Source organism: Budorcas taxicolor, chromosome 22 (genome assembly GCF_023091745.1).
Source record: "Budorcas taxicolor isolate Tak-1 chromosome 22, Takin1.1, whole genome shotgun sequence".
Classification (NCBI taxonomy): Eukaryota; Metazoa; Chordata; class Mammalia; order Artiodactyla; family Bovidae; genus Budorcas; species Budorcas taxicolor.
The window spans coordinates 11250974-11274047 of record NC_068931.1 but is presented as its reverse complement, the minus strand read 5'-3'; the positions used below and the strand labels follow the sequence as shown (position 1 = coordinate 11274047).

Below are 23074 nucleotides of genomic sequence, written 5' to 3'. Positions count from 1 at the left end.
GAAATCCAGAAAAGACGAGATATATGTATATGGCTGATTCACTTTGCTATACAGCAGAAACTAGCACAACATTGTACAGTGACTAAACTCCAATAAAAGTTAACTTACAAAAAGTGTATTCAGTTTATTTAACAGTATAGCCAGTGTAGTTGTCTCTGTTTTCCAGTGCAAACATCAGCTTTATTATGTATGTTTTGGTAGGAGAAAAACTCCTAACATTAAAGAAATGATTGATTTCTTCCATCAATCTTTGACTACTGCTAAAACCTTACAACCTGTAGGCATAATACCTGTAGGCATAAAATGTTAAAAACCCAGTTCAGTGTTTCATTCTGAAAGTGGGACTCTATTAGAGGGAAGCTTTTAATGCTTGTATAGGATCTGACATACTGGATTTTATTGAACAGCTGAGTTTCCTAGACAAGTACTAGGCATTTCTTCAAAGAACCCAGCTAAATGCTATAATCCATTTCCCTCGGAAATGGCAGTTGTTAAATTAGACCCCAAACGTTTATGAATGTCCCTTTGCCTTTCCAGCAATTAAAGAGTTCCAAAGGAAAAAAAAAAAAAAAAAGGTCCCTTTGTGTTTCATGGCTTTGAAATTATTATGTTAATCCTGAGCTGGTCCTCCCATCTGCTCTGTCAAATGGAGGTTATATTCAAGAGGGTGGCATCAGTTCTGAACAGGTGTGGGAAAGGGTTTCTTGATGTATAAAAAGTGTTTGATATTAAAGGCGTTTTAGCAATTTGAGCGTATCTACTGCTGCGAGTTCCCGCGTTAAGCAGGCAGCCCATTCATTTCCCTTTAAAGGACAAAAACACCTGAAATCAACACCAGAGACCCACTTTCCCCAGGATGGAGGGGGTAGCCGGTGAGTTGACTGAAACTGTCCCTTTGCTATCTCCTTGTCGTAGTGCTGATCCTCCTGATCGTCACCATGAGAAGACGGAAAAAAGAGCCGCTGATTTTCGACGAAGAGAGAGACATCAGAGAAAACATCGTCCGATACGACGACGAGGGTGGGGGAGAGGAAGACACGGAAGCCTTTGACATGGCTGCGCTGAGAAACCTCAACGTCGTGAGAGACACCAAGACCCGGAGGGATGTGACCCCGGAAATCCAGTTCTTGAGTCGACCGACTTTTAAAAGCATCCCGGATAATGTCATTTTCCGGGAATTTATTTGGGAGAGACTGAAAGAAGCCGACGTGGATCCCTGCGCCCCGCCTTACGATTCCTTGCAGACGTACGCCTTCGAGGGGAATGGCTCGGTGGCGGAATCTCTCAGCTCCCTAGATTCCATCAGCTCAAACTCTGATCAGAATTATGACTACCTTAGTGACTGGGGACCGCGTTTTAAACGCCTCGCAGACATGTACGGAACCGGCCAGGAGAGCTTGCACTCATAGCCCTGGAGACCTTCGTTTGAAAGGTACTGAAGGAAAAGTAAAGGCAAAAGAAAAAAGAAAAAAACAGCAACACAAACAACTGACGTACAGAACACAAGAACTCCGCTTGCTAAAGGGAAATGGTTGTAAATATTCCTCCATTTTTAACTGTTTAGGTTTCTGCCTTGGTGAAGCAAATCTTCATTAGACTTGTCCAAGGGACTGCACTGACCACAGACTCTGAGCATTTGAAGGATTTTTTGATTAAAAAAAAAAAAGAAATGCTCAGTGGTTTGTGAATAGACAGCAACTCTCAGATACCTGCAAAGGCACCCAGCCTTCTGAGTGAGTAGTGCCGTGATGGTATCGGCAGTGAGGCGAGTTAAACACCATATACCAGGAAAAAGTCCTGGAACTTCTTGCATATCAAAACTTGGGACAAATTTAATTTACAGTGATGCTTTCGGCTTGCTAGATTAGAGCATCCAGCAGAATTTTATTGCTGTCGGTTAGCAAATATATTTTATTTCACAGTATAAAAATTCTCAGAAAATCCTTCCCAGTTCAATACAAGCCAATAAAATTTGGTTTAAGGCAACATAAACCATTGTTTAGCAGATAAATCCAGAAGTGTTCCAAATAAGCAACAGGTAAATCATTCTTAAAGTTGGCAGTGTTTTTGAGATGCTTGTGTAGGTATGAAAAAAAGTTGCTGTCTATTCGTTGCCTTTTTTTTTTTTATTATTATTATTATCTCTTCTGATTTGTACAGGAGACTACCTTCTCTTTTTTTATTTGACACATGGTGTTATATTTATTTTGGAGCTCCAGTCTCCACTCAATTCAGGTCCATCTTCCTGCCTTGGAATAGTAAGCTCATCAGAACATGTTGATTTTTTTCCACTCTGAACTACATGAAGGAAATAAAGCATAGAAATAGAAAGAAAAAAATAAAGTTGAGCAATTGAGCCCTTACTACTGTTCACATCTCAGAGAGGAACACAGCTACAAGGACATAGAAGTTGTCTGTCTGAGCCATTTGAATTTAGAGAACATTGGAAGGAAGTGTATTATAGAAGGAAGATTTCAGAGAGAATTGAGATTTTCTTTGATGCAAGATTTATTTTTCAAGGTAACAAGTTCTAGAAGCTCCAAAAACTTTTGAGAATTTGTTTTCCCCTCCTCCTTTGCTATAAAAATATGGACAGGTTTTTTAAAATATATCTTAAACAATGTAATGTTATAAATTTCAAAATCCATCTTTCAGTTCTGATGCAAATATGTTCCTCAAGAATTATCCAAACAGTGTATACTTTCTGTACCAGTTTAGATGATGTGCCAAAGTGAGCAGAGGAAATTCAAGTGATCACATGTGTTTGAGAAAAAGAATTTTATGATGAAAATGTTATTTCTACCTAACATTATTTTCTAGGTTAATACTAGTTTAATGTGAATATAGTCAAGTAAGAATGATTTTTTTTCTTTTTACCTTTTAAAAAGGGTTTATTGATGGGTTCCTAATAAATCTACAGATAGTGGACATTGTATAGGAAATTGTGTTTCTAAAAGTGCTTTCTGAAAGACAAACACTGGAACCAGAGTATCAGTATTTTGATTACATGAGGAGAAACTCTGTAGGATTCTGTAAAATTGCAGCCCACCTTTAGAAATGAAGTATGTGAAAGTGGCCTTCAGCTTCATCAAAATAAATAATTCAATAAATATGATTATCTGTAAACAGTTCTTTCATTTGAATAGCTTTATAGACATTGTTTCATGACTAGACATGCTTCTTGCTGTATTAATACACATATGCATATGAAAAAACAATTTTATAACAGAGTAAAGGATACTGTTCATGACTTTTAATCACACATGTCTCTCAGATTACAAAAGTAAAGCATAGTACATTCACCCAAGTCCATAAAATCAGAGTGCAGTGCAGGAATGATATAGGTGTTAAGTCAGCAAGGTGCTGAGAACACGATTGTGTAATAATCCCCTTGTTGTCCTCAAGAAGATAAAATAGTACATTTGGATTATGATGTCACAGCTGCTGATTGTTGCATAAATGGAAGTTTGAATGTATTTTAGAAAAGGAACATCACACCATTCACCTTGCTTTCTCTCCTTTTAAAGTATATATATTTTCTTTTTTCAAAAAAAAATTTCATATTTGCCAGTAAATGATTGGGGTGGGGGGGAAGGCTTTAATTTAAATAAAGATTTGAAATTCTTGCATATACTCAATTGCCATTTTCTGTGTGAAAGATGATAATAATACAGTATTGTACTTGATTCATTGGTGTTTAAAAGAAATCTTGAGATGGCTGCAAGTATGTCCCTAATAGAGATGGAGTTTATATGAAGTATTCTAGCTAAGCTTCTTTTAATGATGGTGAGTGTTATTTTAGTTCTCTTTTTTTCTTCTGAAATCTAGGGTTATATGTGTTTATCTGACATCCTGGAGAGAGAGGCTCTGTTGTAAACCCAGAGAGTAGTCGATGAACAAAAATCAGTGTTAGAGCTAGTTAGAGAATTCTCCAAAAGTGTCTAAATAAATACCTATTATATCATCTAACCACTAAAATTCAGTGGTGGACTGGTGCCAGCTCAGAACACCTCCTAAGTACCTTACTTATTTCTTTCCGATTCTGCTTCTAGTGATAATATCTTTGTAGGTCAGCCATGGTGGTAATAGTTAGACCTTCACATAAATCAGCAAACACTACCTTTTCTTTTTCTTTTTTTTTTTTTGAGAACTGTTAATAGTGGGTAGCTGTTTACTAACACGTCACTGCTTACTTTATAAAAGGAAATCCCCTAGTTGTAAATACAGTATGAATGAATAGAATATCAAATAATGACATGAGAGCAATATGTGCCCTGTTCTACTACTAAATACAGATTCATGTAGTCGTGACTCCTAGTATCAGATCCTTGGAGCTACAGGTGGAAAAGGAGGGGACCCACTTCATATGGGATGCAGAAAACGATTGAGAAGTCAACTTTACATATTTTCCATTAGTCCCTGTGGGGGCACCATTAGAAACTGAAGGTATACAAAGTAATGCATATTTTGGACAATTCTGTTTCTTAAAATTAATTGCATTTAACTTGTTACCTTCCAACTCAAAGAAATAAACTCGGGCCTCTACTCTAGATTGTTTCTCTTGCATAATGTTAAGTCAGCATAAAGAACAGGAAAACTAAACCTTATCAAGAAAGTGGAATTTTGCAAATCAAGCCTAAATTGTGATTCTGGATGTGCACTATGTTAAAGCAATATTCCAAAGTCAGCTGCAGACCAAAATTAGGAAGGAGAGAAGACAAGATGCTGTATAGAGGCAATGAATAGATCTTTCTACAAGCAGTCACCTAGATGAAGCTGGTCAACTTTTTCCTTTAATAGGAAGCTCAGCCGAGGTGACTGCAGTTACAGTTAGACAACTACTAGACACAGGCAAGAAATAATAATGTGAAGGTTATGCTACCCGCCTATTCACTCTGCCCTCTGAAAATATCTTACATTTATTTTAACTTCAGGCACAATTACATCTACTACACTGGATGATGAGCAGTCTTTGGCAATTTTTCTCATGTAAATGGCATAGTTGTTTAAGGTAGGAATTGTATTTGTGGTATGGTGCACAGGCTCGAAGAACTTAATGCAAATAGACTGATAGCATCATATTCAAATATAAAATCCAGAAGAGCTTAAGATAAAGTTAGATATACTGCAAGAGGCAAAAAGCATCTTGTTTAAATATTTTAACATTTTTAAGTGCTACTTATAAATATTCATCAACAAATTTTACATGTTATTTTGACACCTTTTGACTTCAGCCACCTGATGAGAAGAGGTGACTCATTGGAAAAGACTGATGCTGGGAAAGACTGAAGGCAGGAGGAGAAGGGGCAACAGGCATCACCAACTCAATGGATAGGAGTCTGAGCAAACTCAGGGAGATAGTGAAGGACAGGGAAGCCTGGCATGCTGCAGTTCATGGGGTCACAAAGAGTTGGACATGGCTGAGTGACACAAAAATTGACTTTCAAACAGTTCTAGTTACCCAAGTTGTTTGTAAATCACTATTTGAAGGTTTATGTACAGTTGATCTAATTAAAGTTGATTGAAAGAAAGCTTGGACTTACTCTAAACTGTTTCTGGTCAGGGATGTCTGGGGACAAATGGAACGTATGTGATGGTTAACACTTAAGAAAATTCATTTTCTGTTTGTCTAGGTAGTTTATTGAACTTAAACCTATCAGTTTGTTCAGTCATTTCTGACTCTTCGCGACCCCATGCACTGCAGCACACCAGGCTTCCCTGTTCATCACAAACTCCTGGAGATTACTCAAACTCATGTTGATCGAATCAGTGATGCCATCCAAACATCTCACCCTCTTGTCCCATTCTCCTCCCACCTTCAATTCTTCCCAGCATCAGAGGCTTTTCTAGTGAGTCAGTTCTCTGCATCAGGTGGTCAAAGTAGTACAGCTTCAGTAAGATTCCTTCCAATGAATATTCAGGACTGATTTCCTTTAGGATGGACTGGTTGGATCTCCTTAAAGTCCAAGGGACTCTCAAGAGTCTTCTCTAACACCACAGTTCAAAAGCATCAATTCTTCAGTGCTCAGCTTTCCTTATAGTCCAACTCTCCCATCCATACATGACTACTGGAAAAACCATAGCTGTGACTAGACAGACCTTTGTTAGCGAAGTAATGTCTCTGCTTTTTAATATGCTGTCTAGGTTTGTCATAACTTTCCTTCCAAGGAGCAAGCGTTTTTTAATTTTATGGCTGCAGTCACCATCTGCAGTGATTTTAGAGCCCAAAATAAAGTCTTTCACTGTTTCCATTCTTTCCTCATTTCCCATGAAGTGATGGGACCAGAGGCCATGATCTTCGTTTTCTGAATGTTGAGTTTTAAGCCAACTTTTTTACTCTCCTCTTTCACTTTCATCAAGAGGTTTAGTTCTTCTTTGCTTTCTGCCATAAGGGTGGTGTCATCTGCATATCTGAGGTTATTGATATTGCTCCCGGCAGTCTTGATTGCAGCTTGTGCTTCACCCAGCCGAGCATTTTGCATGATGTACTCTGCATATAAGTTACATGAGCAGGGTGACAATATGCAGCCTTGATATACGCCTTTCCTGATTTGGAACCAGTCTATTGTTCCATGTCCAGTTTTAACTGTTGCTTCTTGGCCTGCATACAGATTTCTCAGGGGGCAGTTCAGGTGGTCTGGTATTCCCATCTCTTTAAGAATTTGCCACAGTCTGTTGTGACCCACACAGTCAAAGGCCTTGGGATTGTCAATAAAGCAGAAGTAGATGTTTTTCTGGAACTCTTGCTCTTTTGATGATCCGGTGGATGTTGGTAATTTGATCTCTGGCTCCTCTGACTTTTCTAAAACCAGCTTGAACATCTGAAAGTTCACTGTAGATATACTGTTGAAGCCTGGCTTGGAGAATTTTGAGCATTATTTTGCTAGTGTATGAGATGAGTGCAACTGTGTGGGAGTTTGAACATTCTTTGGCATTGCCTTTCTTTGGGATTGGAATAAAAACTGACTTTTTCCAGTCCTGTGGCCACTGATGAGTTTTCCAAGTTTACTGGCATATTGAGTGCAGCATGTTAACAGCATTATCTTTTAGTATTTGAAATAGCCCAACTGGAATTCCATCACCACCACTAGCTGTGTTTGTACTGATGCTTCCTAAGCATCCCACTTGACTTCACATTCCAAGATGACTATCTCTAGGTGAGTGATCACACCATCATGGTTATCTGGGTCATGAAGATCTTTTTTTGTATAGTTCTGTGTATTCTTGCCACCTCTTCTTAGTATCTTCTGCTTCTGTTAGGTCCATACCATTTCTGTCCTTTATTGAGCTCATCTTTGCATGAAATGTTCCCTTGGTATCTCTAATTTTCTTGAAGAGATCTCTAGTCTTTCCCATTCTATTGTTTTCCTCTATTTCTTTGCATTGATCACTGAGAAAGGCTTTCTTATCTCTTTTGCTACTCTTTGGAACTCTGCATTCAAATAGTGTATCTTTCCTTTTTTATAGTTAATTATTTTTAAATTATTAACATATATTGTGTATATATTCCATGGTATATGAAAATTTAGGGAAGCTAACATAATAAGATTAGGTGACAAATCATCATCATAATCAAAAGAACAAGAAAGGAATAATAGCATTTCCATTTTCAGTGTAATTGAAATTGTTTCAGAAGAGTGGGATTAGCCCTTAAGAAAAATGGGAGTTATTTGAGGCTGTGACTTGGCAGGCACTATAAAGTGTAATTCCAGGAGTAATTTTTCAAGCAAAAATGAGACAGCCCATGTGTGCAACATTCTTGACACTTTTTCATTATTATGCTGCCTTGTACTTACTGGCTTGGAACTTAAAGAACAGGTGTGTGTGTATGATTGAGTGACATTGGAAAATATGTCTGAAACGACCTTAAAGAATCACCAAATTTATTAATTCCAGTGTATTATTGTCATTTGGCAAATGCCTATTAAGCAATAAGACAAAGTCTGATAAATTCAGGGGAGCAATATTTTATTTGCTTAAGAATCTAAATTGTGAAAGGATTATGGTGTTAAGGGGACAGCATTTAGCTGAACTATCTGGATAACTGTCTTCCTCATTTTCTTTTTATTGTGTAGATGCCATCTCATTGTCAACACAGAATGTGGAGTGTGAATTATTTATTGTGGCTTGTCACCAGGCTTTGGCTTGTTGAGTATCACTGGTATAAGAGAAAGCATCCCTTGTCTGTGGTTATAAAATCTGGGTCAGAAGTCAGTTCCAGCACATTTTGGCTGTGCTCTGGATACCAGTCTGACTCTCTGAACCTTTATATCATTGTGATTAAAATTGAGATAATTACCATCCTGTTTTAGAAGCTTGTGAGATAATTAAGTGAAAATGCTGTGTAAACTGTAAAGCACTGTAAAAATGTAAGGCTTTATTATGGAAAATTATGGAAATTATGTAATAAGATTGATTATATTTCTTCTTAGTGGTAAACATGGATAATTTCTGGTTTGGGAAATATGCAGTAAGGGAAAAAACATGCAATTAATATCCTAAGTTGGGAAAAGACACAATTTATATAATTCATTGAAGTAACTACTTTGGAACAGTTATTTTATAAAGTCTTTCATGAATTTGGGTAAACTCCAGGAGTTGGTGATGGGCAGGGAGGCCTGGCGTGCTGCGGTTCATGGGGTTGCAAAGAGTCAGACATGACTGAATGACTGAACTGAACTGAACTTATAAGGTCTTTGCAGGTTGATATCCAAACCAAACTAACTTAACTGTTAATAAGAGTTAAGCAAATCAGCATGGGCATGCTGATAGAGAATTCAGTAATTCCGTCAGCCATGACTGGCAGTTGTGTAATTAATCATTTATATACTTCAAAGAATTAAGAGTAGAATAATACTGAGTTAATATGAAAACCATCCTGTACTCTTTTTAATTTATTATTATTTTACTTTACAATATTGTATTGGTTTTGCCACACATCAACATGAATCTGCCATGGGTGTACACGTGTTCCCAATCCCAAACCCCCCATCCTGTACTCTTGATGACTTGAAAGCATTTTCAGTATCTTCCAGTAGCCTTTTAAAAATGAAGAAGCTGTCAGAGATTAAAAAATAATACGCACAGGTACTACTGATTTGTTAGTCTACTCATAAAATGAACATTAAGAAATCTATTCAGGAATTAGTTGTCTATTATTCAAAGCTCACATGAACAAGCATTATAAACAAATACATTCAGTTCAGTTTCTCAGTCGTGTCCGACTCTTTGCCACCCCATGAATCGCAGCACGCCAGGCCTCCCTGTCCATCACCAACTCCCGGAGTTCACTCAGACTCGCGTCCATCAAGTCAGTGATGCCATCCAGCCATCTCATCCTCTGTCCTCCCCTTCTCCTCCTGCCCCCAATCCCTCCCAGCATCAGAGTCTTTTCCAATGAGACAACTCTTCTCATGAGGTGGCCAAAGTACTGGAGTTTCAGCTTTAGCATCATTCCTTCCAAAGAAATCCCAGGGCTGATCTTCAAAATGGTTGGATCTCCTTGCAGTCCAAGGGACTCTCAAGAGTCTTCTCAACACCACAGTTCAAAAGCATCAATTCTTCGGTACTCTGCCTTCTTCACAGTCCAACTCTCACATCCATATGTGACCACTGGAAAAACCATAGCCTTGACTAGACGGACTTTAGTCAGCAAAGTAATGTCTGCTTTTGAATATGCTGTCTAGGTTCGTCATAACTTTTCTTCCAAGGAGTAAGAGTCTTTTAATTTCATAGCTGCAATTGCCATCTGCAGTGATTTTTGGAGCCCCCCCAAAAATAAATATATTTTATTTATATCTGGGGATTCTTTGATCAGACATCCATAAATGGCCTCTCCCTTTCAAGAGTTGTTTCACTTGGTGGCTGGTAAAAATAGTTAGTTTGCCCCCAAAAGAGAGTTTTACAGCATCTTGTATCAAGTCTTCAATAGCTGCAAGATTTCGAAGGCAGGGAAAGATCTCTTCCCAATAAGGGAGTAGGACACTCAGGGACCACCAGAAACTTGTGGGAAATATTTGTTCATCCCAGCAACAAATAAGTACTCAGGTAAATCTTTTTGTAAGTATTTTTCCTGTAGTACCCCAAAAGGTACAAATTTGGGAGGAGAAGGCTCTGGAATAGGAGATTAGAACAGATTAGGTAGCCCCTGTGTCAACCAAGAAATTCTTGCACCTACCTACCACATCTACTTGCACCCTTGGCTCCAGCCCCGTGATAGTTATCTGTGAAAGGTGGGCTGGCTGGAATGGGCTGCTTCAGTCCTGTTGAACCATCATGAGGGGAGACTTGGCCCTTGACCTTGAGGCTCATGGGTTCCAAGGGCAGAATGTCACCCAAAGCCTCAATTGATGGCATTTGTAGCAAACTGTTTTAGGAGACTTGTCATGGTTTGGACACCCTTTGGCAGAATGTCCTGACTGTCTAAAGTTCAGGCATTTGCCTTGTGCTTTGTCCTTCAAGGACTCGGGGTTTGCCTTAGGGCTTCCCTGGAGGGTGGCCAGAATCTGGGTATGCCTTGTCTCCTTCCTTCTCTCCCTTTCCTGGGCCTTGGCCTCCTCCTCCTGTTATGAAAGATGTTGGCAGCTGTCTGGACCATCTCATCTGAAGAGGCAGACGGGTCCTGCCGCTGTAGCTGTCGTAACTTTATCTAATGTCTGATGCACATTAGGACAGGAATTTGTCCTTTAAAATTACATTTGGAGGACCTCTTTTAGACTTTCTAGAAAGGCAATGTGGTTCTTGTTGCACTCCTAAGTTATTGCTGAGTTCGGGCACAGTCCCACAACTAATAGGCTTCCTTCTATTTCCATGGGTGGACTTCCTTAGGGGTGAGTCTTTCTGAAGCTTATCCTACCCAGTACTATTGCAACCTGAGAACCGGGAGTCCCTGGGTCAGGGTGCAGATCCCCAGGCAGGTTGATGCATGATAACCTTTTGAGGACCAGATCCCTAGGCAGATTGAGGCAGGTTGAACTCCTGGGACCCCTGGACTGGAGTTGGGCATCCCCAAGGCCTCCAGCATGACCGATGCTGGGTAGGATTAAGGGTCTGTACTCTTAACTCATTGCTGGTTTGTCTACCAGGGTGGGAATACATATCATGATGTAAAGCAATCCAATTCTGTGCCCTGAGGCTGGGAACCTGGTGAAACAGCCATAAGCCTCATCCTCTTATTGCTCTGAGAGAATGTAAGCCACTCATTTCCTTCCCTAGTCCTCCAAAAGAACAGTCTAGGGTGTTTCCAATGGTGAAAATCTCATTGTTATAGGAGTTAGGAAGTGGTTTAAGAACAAATTGGTAAGAGGCAACACACCAGATGTTCCATAAAAGTGGAGGTGAGATTTGATCCAGGGGTATGTTTGTAACTTTAGGAGAAGGATGGTAAGGGTTTGGGCCCAAACGGCCTGCAGGGCTGATTCCGAAAGTGTTAAAAATTAACCCTAGAAGCCCAATTTCCCTTGAAGGAATGCCACCAGATAGACTTCTAGCAGTCATGTGTGCCTGTTACCCACCCTATTGGGTTCACTGAGAGATGCTGTTGTTGCACATGTTGTAGGAAACATGGAAGATGAAGGCCTGGACATCTAGAGAGATTGGATATTGTACAGTATTTTCTCTCCCAAGGGCCAGTTATTTTCTGGTTGTCCCTCAAGAAGATTGTAGAGGCATCATTGTGGGCCTGGGTGGCTGTGCTCAGAAGAGCATGAAACAGGAGGGAAGGGGGCAGGGATCAACTTTTGAAAGAATGACATGCATTAAGGGCATAACATCAGTTCAGTTCAGTTCTGTTCAGTCGTTCAGTCGTGTCCGACTCTTTGCGACCCCATAAATCGCAGCACGCCAGGCCTCCCTGTTCATCACTATCTCCCGGAGTTCACTCAGACTCACGTCCATCAAGTCAGTGATGCCATCCAGCCATCTCATCCTCGGTCGTCTCCCTCACCTCCTGCCCCCAATCCCGCCCAGCATCAGAGTCTTTTCCAATGAGTCAACTCTTCACATGAGGTGGCCAAAGTACTGGAGTTTCAGCTTTAGCATCATTCCTTCCAAAGAAATCCCAGGGTTGATCTCCTTCAGAATGGCCTGGTTGGATCTCCTTGCAGTCCAAGGGACTGTCAAGAGTCTTCTCCAACACCACAGTTCAAACGCATTAATTCTTCGGCGCTCAGCCTTCTTTACAGCCCAACTCTCACATCCATACATGATCACAGGAAAAACCATAGCCTTGACTAGATGGACCTTAGTCGGCAAAGTAATGTCTCTGCTTTTGAATATGCTATCTAGGTTGGTCATAACTTTTCTTCCAAGGAGTAAGCATCTTTTAATTTCATGGCTGCAATCACCATCTGCAGTGATTCTGGAGCCCCCAAAAACAAAGTCTGACACCATTTCCACCGTTTCCCCATCTATTTCTCATGAAGTGATGGGACCGGATGCCATGATTTTCGTTTTCTGAATGTTGAGCTTTAGGCGAACTTTTTCACTCTCCTCTTTCACTTTCATCAAGAGACTTTTTAGCTCCTCTTCACTTTCTGCCATAAGGGTGGTGTCATCTTCATATCTGAGGTTATTGATATTTCTCCCGGCAATCTTGATTCCAGCTTGTGCTTCTTCCAGCTCAGCGTTTCTCATGATGTCCTCTGCATAGAAGTTTAATAAGCAGGGTGACAAGATATAGCCTTGACGTACTCCTTTTCCTATTTGGAACCAGTTTGTTGTTCCATGTCCAGTTCTGTTGCTTCCTGACCTGCATACAGATTTCTCAAGAGGCAGGTCAGGTGGTCTGGTATTCCCATCTCTTTCAGAATTTTCCACAGTTGATTGTGATTCACACAGTCAAAGGCTTTGGCATAGTGAAGAAAGCAGAAATAGATGTGTTTCTGGAACTCTCTTGCTTTTTCCATGATCCAGCGGATGTTGGCAATTTGATCTCTGGTTCCTCCGCCTTTTCTAAAACCAGCTTGAACGTCAGGGAGTTCACAGTTCACGTATTGCTGAAGCCTGGCTTGGAGAATTTTGAGCATTACTTTACTAGCATGTGAGATGAGTGCAATTGTGTGGTAGTTTGAGCATTCTTTGGCATTGCCTTTCTTTGGGATTGGAATGAAAACTGACCTTTTCCAGTCCTGTGGCCACTGCTGAGTTTTCCAGATTTGCTGGCATATTGAGTGCAGCACTTTCACAGCATCATCTTTCAGGATTTGAAACAGCTCAATTGGAATTCCATCACCTCCACTAGCTTTGTTCGTAGTGATGCTTTCTAAGGCCCACTTGACTTCACATTCCAAGATGTCTGGCTCTAGATTAGTGATCACATCATCGTGATTATCTGGGTCGTGAAGATCTTTTTTGTAAGTTCTTCCATGTATTCTTGCCACCTCTTCTTAATATCTTCTGTTTCTGTTAGGTCCATACCATTTCTGTCCTTTATCGAGCCCATCTTTGCAGGAAATGTTCCCTTGGTATCTCTAATTTTCTTGAAGAGATCTCTAGTCTTTCCCATTCTGTTGTTTTCCTCTATTTCTTTGCATTGATCGCTGAAGAAGGCTTTCTTATCTCTTCTTGCTATTCTTTGGAACTCTGCATTTAGATGCCTATATCTTTCCTTTTCTCCTTTGCTTTTCATTTCTCTTCTCTTCACAGCTATTTGTAAGGCCTCCCCAGACAGCCATTTTGCTTTTTTGCATTTCTTTTCTGTGGGGATGGTTGATCCCTGTCTCCTGCACAATGTCACGAACCTCTGTCCATAGTTCATCAGGCACTCTATCTATCAGATCTAGGCCCTTAAATCTATTTCTCACTTCCACTGTATAATCATAAGGGATTTGACTTAGGTCATACCTGAATGGTCTAGTGGTTTTCCCTACTTTCTTCAATTTAAGTCTGAATTTGGCAATACGGAATTCATGATCTGAGCCACAGTCAGCTCCTGGTCTCGTTTTTGTTGAATGTATAGAGCTTCTCCATCTTTGGCTGCATAGAATATAATCAATCTGATTTCGGTGTTGACCACCTAGTGATGTCCATGTGTAGAGTCTTCTCCTGTGTTGTTGGAAGAGGGTGTTTGCTATGACCAGTGCATTTTCTTGGCAAAACTCTATTAGTATTTGCCCTGCTTCATTCCACATTCAAAGGCCAAATTTGCCTGTTACTCCAGGTGTTTCTTGACTTCCTACTTTTGCATTCCAGTCCCCTATAATGAAAAGGACATCTTTTTTGGGTGTTAGTTCTAAAAGGTCTTGTAGGTCTTCATAAAACCATTCAACTTCAGCTTCTTCAGCATTACTGGTTGGGGCATAGACTTGGATAACTGTGATATTGAATGGTTTGCCTTGGAGACGAACAGAGATCATTCTGTCATTTTTGAGACTGCTTCCAAGTACTGCATTTCTGACTCTTTTGCTGACCATGATGGCTACTCCATTTCTTCTGAGGGTTTCCTGCCCACAGTAGTAGATATAATGGTCATCTGAGTTAAGTTCACCCATTCCAGTCCATTTTAGTTCGCTGATTCCTAGAATGTCGACATTCATCCTTGCCATCTCGTTTGACCACTTCCAATTTGCTTTGATTCATGGACCTGACATTCCAGGTTCCTATGCAATATTGCTCTTTACAGCATCGGATCTTGCTTCTATCACCAGTCACATCCACAGCTGGGTATTGTTTTTGCTTTGGCTCTATTCCTTTCTTCTTTCTGTAATTATTTCTCCTCTCATCTCCAGTAGCACACTGGGCACCTAATGACCTGGGGAGTTCCTCTTTTGGTATCCTACCATATTGCCTTTTCATACTGACAGAACGTGGTCCACTGGAGAAGGGAATGGCAAGCCACTTCAGTCTTCTTGCCTTGAGAACCTCATGAACAGTATGAAAAGGCAATATGATAGGATACCAAAAGAGGGCATAACATAAACCAATTAAAATCAAATGGGTCCAAGATGACAAGTCATTCAACTAAACCTGTATCCTCAATCTGCAAGCTAAATGACACACCCAAATGTGCCAGGACAGTTCCAAGGCACTGTCAAAAGACAGAGGAGTGGGTGGTTCCCTAATTGTTGGAATGATCCTCCCACTCATTAGCATATGAAATCACCCAGCCCACAGAAACTAACCACACCATATTCCATGGCCCCTGCACTCTCCTCTGTGATGGCCCACACCCTGTGGAGTGTGATTCTCTCTGAATCCAAACAAATCCACCTCCTACCTATCATTGTGTCTCTCACTGAATTTTTGCAATGAAACATCAGAGCCTGAGCTTCATTAGGTCCTGAAGCCAGGTGCCCTGGGTTTTATCTGGGCTCAAGTCCCAGAAGAGAGGAGCTGAAGGACAGGAGGACAAACAGTGTTGGGGGGGGGGAGGGGAGGGAGAAGGGACGTGCCAGGGAATCCCCTTCATAACCTGCCAGATTACTCCTTGGAAGAAAAGTTATGACCAACCTAGATAGTATATTCAAAAGCAGAGACATTACTTTGCTGACTAAGGTCTGTCTAGTCAAGGCTATGGTTTTTCCAGTAGGCATGTATGGATATGAGATTTGGATTGTGAAGAAGGCTGAGCGTCGAAGAATTGATGCTTTTGAACTGTGGTGTTGGAGAAGACTCTTGACAGTCCCTTGGACTGCAAGGAGATCCAACCAGTCCATTCTGAAGGAGATCAACCCTGGGATTTCTTTGGAAGGAATGATGCTAAAGCTGAAACTCCAGTACTTTGGCCACCTCATGAGAAGAGCTGACTCATTGGAAAAGACTCTGATGCTGGGAGGTATTGGGGGCAGGAGGAGAAGGGGACGACCGAGGATGAGATGGCTGGATGGCATCACCGACTCGATGGACGTGAGTCTGAGTGAACTCCGGGAGATGGTGATGAACTGGGAGGCCTGGCGTCCTGCGATTCATGGCGTCGTGAAGAGTCGGACATGACTGAGCGACTGAATTGAACTGAACTGACCTGACCTGTGCTCACAGTTTTCATTGTCCTGATCCTTGGGAAAAAGAAGATTAAGAACAGAAGAACCCCAACCTGCTTGGGCAACAGCTACTAGAGCACAGCAGAGGAAAATGGAGCCTTTGGGACACACTGGGGAGTAGCCTTTCCAGAGTCCCTCAATTGCACCCACTACTGCTCAACTGTTTGTGGGGGGTTCAGGGAAACAAGAAACGAGAGACTGTAAAAGAATTAAGATTTTGTTAGCCATATGTCCTTCCAGCCATAGGGGTGAGGACTTCCTACCCCAACCGGAGGTCCCCTGGGATCTGAGACTGAGTCGAGTAAGCTTTCTGCCAAGTTTGTGTTTGTTGTCCCAGTTTCCAGCACAGTAGGCTTCTTGTCACTTCCCCCTTGCTGGGTTTTCTTCACGTTCAGTTTCCACTGCTGGAGCTTTCGCGGAGTTGGGCTTCTGCTGTGTTTGGCCTCCGCCTTGCAGGGGCTGAGCTGAGGTTGTTTCAGCCAGGTTAAATCCAAGAAATGGCACCATATGTGTCAGTGAAGTGAAGTGAAGTCGCTCAGTAATGTCCAACTCTTTGCAACACCATGGACTGTAACCTACCAGGCACCTCTGTCCATGGGGTTTTCCAGGTAATAGTACTGGAGTAGATTGCCATTTCCTTCTCCAGGGGATGTTCCCGACCCAGGGATCAAACCTGGGTCTCCCACATTGTAGACAGAAGCTTTACCATCTGAGCCACCAGGGAAGTCACTTACACTTTCATATATGCAGGGGAGTAGTTTCCTCGTTTCTGTCTTGCTGCAGCAAAAATTTGAAGCAATGGACAGACCAGTGTTATAGCCCTGTGTAAACTTCCTCGGTCGCAGCAAAAACGTGAAGCGATATATGGACCAGTGTTGCAGCTCCACGTTACAGCACAGTTTTATTTGACAAGCAAAGGGAAATACATCCTTGAGGAGTGAGGTGGGCCGACCCAAAAGACGCAATGAGAAGAGAAGCCCCCGGCTCAATTTTGGCTCCACTTTTTATATGTTTTTTTCTCCTCTTCCTTGGCTTGCCCTATGTAAACTGGGTTAGCTAGGAGGCTGTTTGCTTCACCTGAGGTCCTCACTCCAGTCCTCGGACCTTCCTTTGTTCTATTTTCTGAGGCTTTGCCCTTTGTGTTTTAGCCACTGCCTTTCTGGACTCTGTTTTCCTATTCTAACTACCTAACAAAAGCAAAAAAATGGAAATGAAAAAGAACTAACTACCAAAGTTTAATATATGTTAGACTTCAAATTGCATGTATTACATATATTGGATATTATATACACTGAGCATACTCACATACACATTGCACACACATAATTTGAGGCTAAAGGTTAAAGTGAAGCTAATGGCATTTAAAATTTTGTTTTAATTTTTAAGATAATTATGACTGTCAGATCCACCATCTACAATTAAATTATGTGGGCATGTTAAAAGAATACTGTGCATCTGTATGCATGCTGTTTACTATAGATTTCAGAATTTCTTTCTCAAAATTTAAAGATGAGCAATTCACTTATATAAAGTATGAAGCATAACTTTCAATCAGTCTATTATTGCATATTTTTAAGGCTCTATCATAATTATGTTAAAAATTTCATTTTCTGCAATGTTTCTGCTTAAATGAGTTACTTGAATACATAGATGTAAAGAAGTGTGAAAACTGCTAATTCGATTGAGCACAAAATGAATCCTGGAAATCCAGTCAGAAAAGACCCTGATGCTGGCAAAGACTGAGGACAGGTGAAGAAGGGGATGACAGAGGACGAGATGGTTGGATGGCATCACCAACTCAATGGACATGAGTTTGAGCACGCTCTGAGGTATGGTGAAGGACAGGGAGACGTGGCATGCTGCAGTCCATGGGGTTGCAAAGAGTTGCACACGACTGAGCGACTGAACTAAACTGACTTAACCTTGGGAATGAATCATTAAGAAAAAATTGGAGGTCTGCGTATATGTCAGAACATGAAGAGATGGTTGTTGTTCAGCTTAAGCACTCCATTTCAGGCAGACAGTCTCTTAGAATACTAAGGATTTGAGTGTTTTTTGTTTCTTTGTTTGTTTGTTTTTTAGCTGATAGAGGAAATAAAGTACTGTTTCAGAAGATACTGGTGTGTATCTGTATATACGAAGTGCATAACAAGTATGAATCAAGTCAGAAAACCACAGGGTGATAAATGCTCAGGTTGTTGACGTGTTTTCTAGATATGTGCTTTGTTATGTTCAAAAAATTAAGAAACATTGTTGCAGATTAAATTATTTTAAAAAATAATAATTCCTCCCCCCAAATCTAACAACTCAAAAGACCCAAGAGACCCTGCAGTGGCTATTTCTGTCATCTTGATTCTCAGCTGTGACTGTCAGTGCCAACGTGGCTTCCAATTTATACCTTCTGACAACTTAGTACAGGAAATGAGTCCTATTGTAATGAAAATTTCATGTTTCCCTCTGAGTGACTGATTTTTATATAAAATCATCTTAAGAAAAATGTTCTATGGATGTGTCATTTTAACTTTCAGAGCAATCCAACACAGTATGCGATTTCAAGTTGCTTATAAAACTGGTGAATTAACCCAAGAGAGGCAAGCAACATTATACCTTTATTTAATGGGGGAGGAAAAAATGAAGCCCAAAACAATTGTAACTTACCCAAGGAAACATCATCAATAATTAAAGCTTATTAATTTTCCACCAGATTACTATGTGATCAGAGGGGAAAAATCCTTAAAACTATCCTTAGCTCTAATCTGGGTGAGAAAACTTGTGAAATCGGGTTATAGTCACAGTCATACACGGAAATCTTCGTTTTCATTATTTTCTCACCTTTATTACATCACAAGTCAAAGAGAACTGCACAGGACTTCCTGACATTAGTAATTTGGGCAGTTGGAAATGTGAGGTGTGGAGGATGAAAGTGTTATGGATAGATGCTACAATGAGAACCTATGACTTCTAATTAGAAGCTATGACTTAGAAGTTTTGACATAGAAGCTATGACTTTATGACTTCTAATCCAGTACTGAGCATACCAACTTAAAAACAAGTTCCACTACCAGTAATAGTTTGGTTACAATAATTGCCTTAATACATATGTTTGTAATTAAAATCCCCTCGAAGACTATTAGTACACAAATAGGCAAAGGTGTTTACAGTTCCTGAATCTATTCTAATACCATTAAGAAGAGTTTCAGAAATTGTTATGCGCATTGACTAAAAATTATTGTTCAAGTTAGCCAAAATTCAAGTCAAAATTCCTCCCCTTCTTCAATTCAACTTTCGTAAGTCTAATCATCCGTTCATTTTCGAGGTGCTTACTTAGCGTCTACTGTGGGGTAGGTGGTCCGAGAACAGTGAGTTAAACATTACTAACATCTGCTAGACAGCCTACTCTGAATGTGACTCCTGCATCACCTAATCTGTAGTAAGCCATTCTTACTAAGTAATGACATTCTTGTTAAGAAAGTTTATTCCTACAGGCTTTAGGATGCACAATTAGAATTTCTGGTTATGACAGCCTTTGCATTACAGGATACCAGCTTCTGAAATGCCAAGGGTACACACAGGCACCTCCATCAGATTCTCCAGCATGGAGACTGACAAATTTTATTCTTCACATGTGAATGCTAAAGGGTAAGGAAGGTTTTGAAGGCTTGTAATTTGTCTTTTGGAATTTGAATGTTAAAATAACTGCCAATAATTTGAATTATAAACTACTGAATGAAATAAACCCCATGAGTCCCTGCTGTTGTAAACGAATGCAGAATAAAATCAGGCATAAAGGAAAGTACTTCCTGGCAGTAGAATGACAACCGATAAATATTGACAGAATAAAGAAGCTAGAAGTTATAAATGGATATTAAAACTAGAATAATAAACATTATTTACATATTTTCAAGGTTTCTTCACATGACAGTTATTAATTACAAAGGTCAAGTAGTACTGTTACAGTGGAGAATCTGGAAGACACTGCCTTAATGAGCTAATGATCTCACCAATGACATTACATAAGAACAGATTATCATCCAGTGCCACTTGATATGGTGCCGTAAAGCTATAACATCACTTCTGTGTTATTCCCAATGTATGAATGACCTGTTTATAATCAAGAAAACTCATAGTGTGAACCCAAATCAGGAAATAGTTTCCGAAACAGTGAATCCATATTTTTCAAAAATTTCAAGATCAACAAATGTTTAAAAAGCTAGAGAATGTTCCAGATTAAAGGAAAATAAAGACATGCAAATGTAATGCATCTACTTTCACAGTCTAGGCCATTTTTTCAAATATTCTTAGGTAACTATAACCTGAAGGCCAATGCAGCTGCTGCCAGACCACAAAGTGAAATCCTTTTTATGCATTTTGTGAATGACAAATGGAATCTTTGATAGCAATAGAAATACAATATTAAATAGAGATGGCATTATCTAGTACCCAAGATAAAATAGATAATTGAATCAGACCTACTAAGAGACTTGCATAGGCACAGGGCAATGCTAGTGTATACAGTGCAAGCTTGGAAATAGTTTCTATGGCAATTGCCAAACTGTTGCTAATCACTACTTTCTTTTCCATATGATCGTGTATTGTTTGTTATAAAATCTTAAGAGATGCATTATATTTATATTCACCAATAGAATATGAGTGACAATAGCTAATTTTCCTATAAACCCATTAATTTTTCAAGTAAGTGTCTGTATCAAGTTGATGACAAGTGTTATCATTCTTTTTTTTCCTGTGATGTGAATGACAGAGTATCTAAGATTAACTTAGTGGGAATTTTTGTATTAAGATTATAAATTTTTTTTAGAAAATACTAACTGTGGAACTATGGCTGCCCTAACAAACATGATGATGTGATTTTCAGTGGTCTATTTATCGTTCGTTACACTTAAAAAAACCCATAAATGTTCTAATGGTTTAAGCCATTGCTAAGTAGGTGTTTAGTTTGCTGTCAAAAGCTCTCCTAATTATCTGATAGAGTGAGTGAAGCATTTTTTGTATTAACAGACTTCTTAAAATTTAAGCTATTATAGAATCAGAGGGTAAAATTGACAAAGTACACACTAAGAAAATATAATAAAGTGTGTGTGTGGGGGGGTGGTGTTTCCATACTTTATCTGTTTTAATGGTTGGTAAAAGAAAGACAACTATGATTTTATATGAAATTACTACTAATAACTTTAAACATTTCCCCTGAAGCTTAAATTATCTCCTAATCTTTGTTACATTATCAGTGTGCATAATGTGCATGCATGATCAGTTGAGTCTGACTATTTGCAACTCCATGGACTGTAGTCTGAGCTTCCCAGGTGGCTCAGTGGTAAAGAATCTGCTTGTCAGTGCAGAAACACAGATTTGATCCCTGGGTTGAGAAGATTCTTGCCTGGAGAATCCCATGGACAGAGGAGCCTGGCAGGCTAGAGTCCATTGGGTTGCAAAGAGTTGGACATGACTAAGCAGCCGAGCATGCACAGGACTTTAGCATGCTAGACTCCTCTGTCCATGGGATTTTCCAGGCAAGAATATTGCAGTAGGTTGCCATTTCCTCCTCCAGGTGATCTTCCCGACTCAGGGATCAAACCTGCGTCCCGTGCATCGGCAGGTGGAGCCTTTACCACTGATCTATCTGGGAAGCTTATGCAAAATATACCCAATGGCTTATCTTCCATTTACTCCTTATGCCTTAGATAATATTTATTAAGATATTCAATCCTAGAATTATCCTCACTGACAGCATCTAATTAATAGCAAATCCCTGCTTTCTTGAACTTGTCCCACACAAACTCCAATAATGTCTTTTCTGATATTCTCTTACTGATACACTCAACAACTCTGAATTCTGTGTTCTCCTTTGTAATGAGTAATTAAACCCAACTTTGGTGAACTGAAGGACTGTTACTGGTGGTCTTTGGCTGTTATGCTTAATAGTGCTTATATTGCAGACAATGATGGGAAATAAGGAAGTAGTTGGAAGATAATGTAGGGTCAAGGGAGAGTTTTTCAAAGATAGGACAACAGTGAACTCTATGTGTCATCTGATACAAGAGATAATTTAAGTGATATCTCTGCGGTGAGAGGTAAAGTGGTCACATACATAAAGGTTGGCAGTAGACACGGAAGAAGGTAGTCCATAAATAATGTTATGAGGGGAAACTGGGCATATTGCTACCAACATAGGTAGCTTGATAGAGGTATAGCAGAAATATGTAGAAGTTTTCATCTAATTGCTGCTATTCTTTCAGAACCAGAGGGTAGAGTCATCAGCAGAAAATGAAGAGGGGGAAAGACATCTTGATGAATGAGGAGAGAAGAGGTATATTTCTAGGGAGAAGGAAACGGGAGAGGGTTAGAGAAATGGGATACGTACTCTGGCAGCAGTAAGGATTCAACACCCTTGAACTTACAGATCATGACCAGGAAGCAAACAAAGCTGTTCTTGATTTCCCAAACCCCAACATATTCAACCTAATTTTTAAACAAAGATGAGTATCAACCTTGTAATTCCTGATTTACTAGGGTTATCAAGTAGTTAACACACACACACACACACAAAAGCACACATATCTTGGGATGGATTTTTCAGAGTCAGGAAAGACAGGGTCGCACCACTTGGCACAGCCACTAGGGGACCAATTACCTGAGTGATTCTTGGCAAGAGATTTGCCTCTCTGGCTCAAGGTTTGCATGTATGTAGTGAGCATAACAATGCAATCAACTTTTATAGATGCTAAAAAAAGAGTTAAATATGACAATGCTTATAAAACATTTAGAACATCAGCTAATGATTCACTTGTTCAGTTCAGTTCAGTCGCTCAGTCATGTCTGACTCTTTGCAACCCCATGAATCACAGCACACCAGGCCTCCCTGTCCATCACCATCTCCCGGAGTTCACTCAGACTCACGTCCATCGAGTCCATGATGCCATCCAACCATCTCATCCTCAGTTGTCCCCTTCTCCTCCTGCCCCCAATCCCTCCCAGCATCAGAGTCTTTTCCAGTGAGTCAACTCTTCGCATGAGGTGGCCAAAGTACTGGAGTTTCAGCTTTAGCATCATTCCTTCCAAAGAAATCCCAGGGTTGATCTCCT

General features: G+C 40.1%; 1 protein-coding gene across 1 annotated transcript in view; it reads left to right on the top strand.

Moving 5' to 3' along the window:
* CDH7 (cadherin 7) overlaps window positions 1-1409 on the top strand; it is a 126480-nt gene extending 125071 nt beyond the window's left edge. Inside the window, exon 11 of the mRNA XM_052660232.1 lies at window positions 916-1409. Coding sequence (XP_052516192.1) covers window positions 916-1409 — 494 coding nt within the window. The remainder of the gene's footprint in view (window positions 1-915) is intronic.
* Window positions 1410-23074: the final 21665 nt, after the last annotated feature.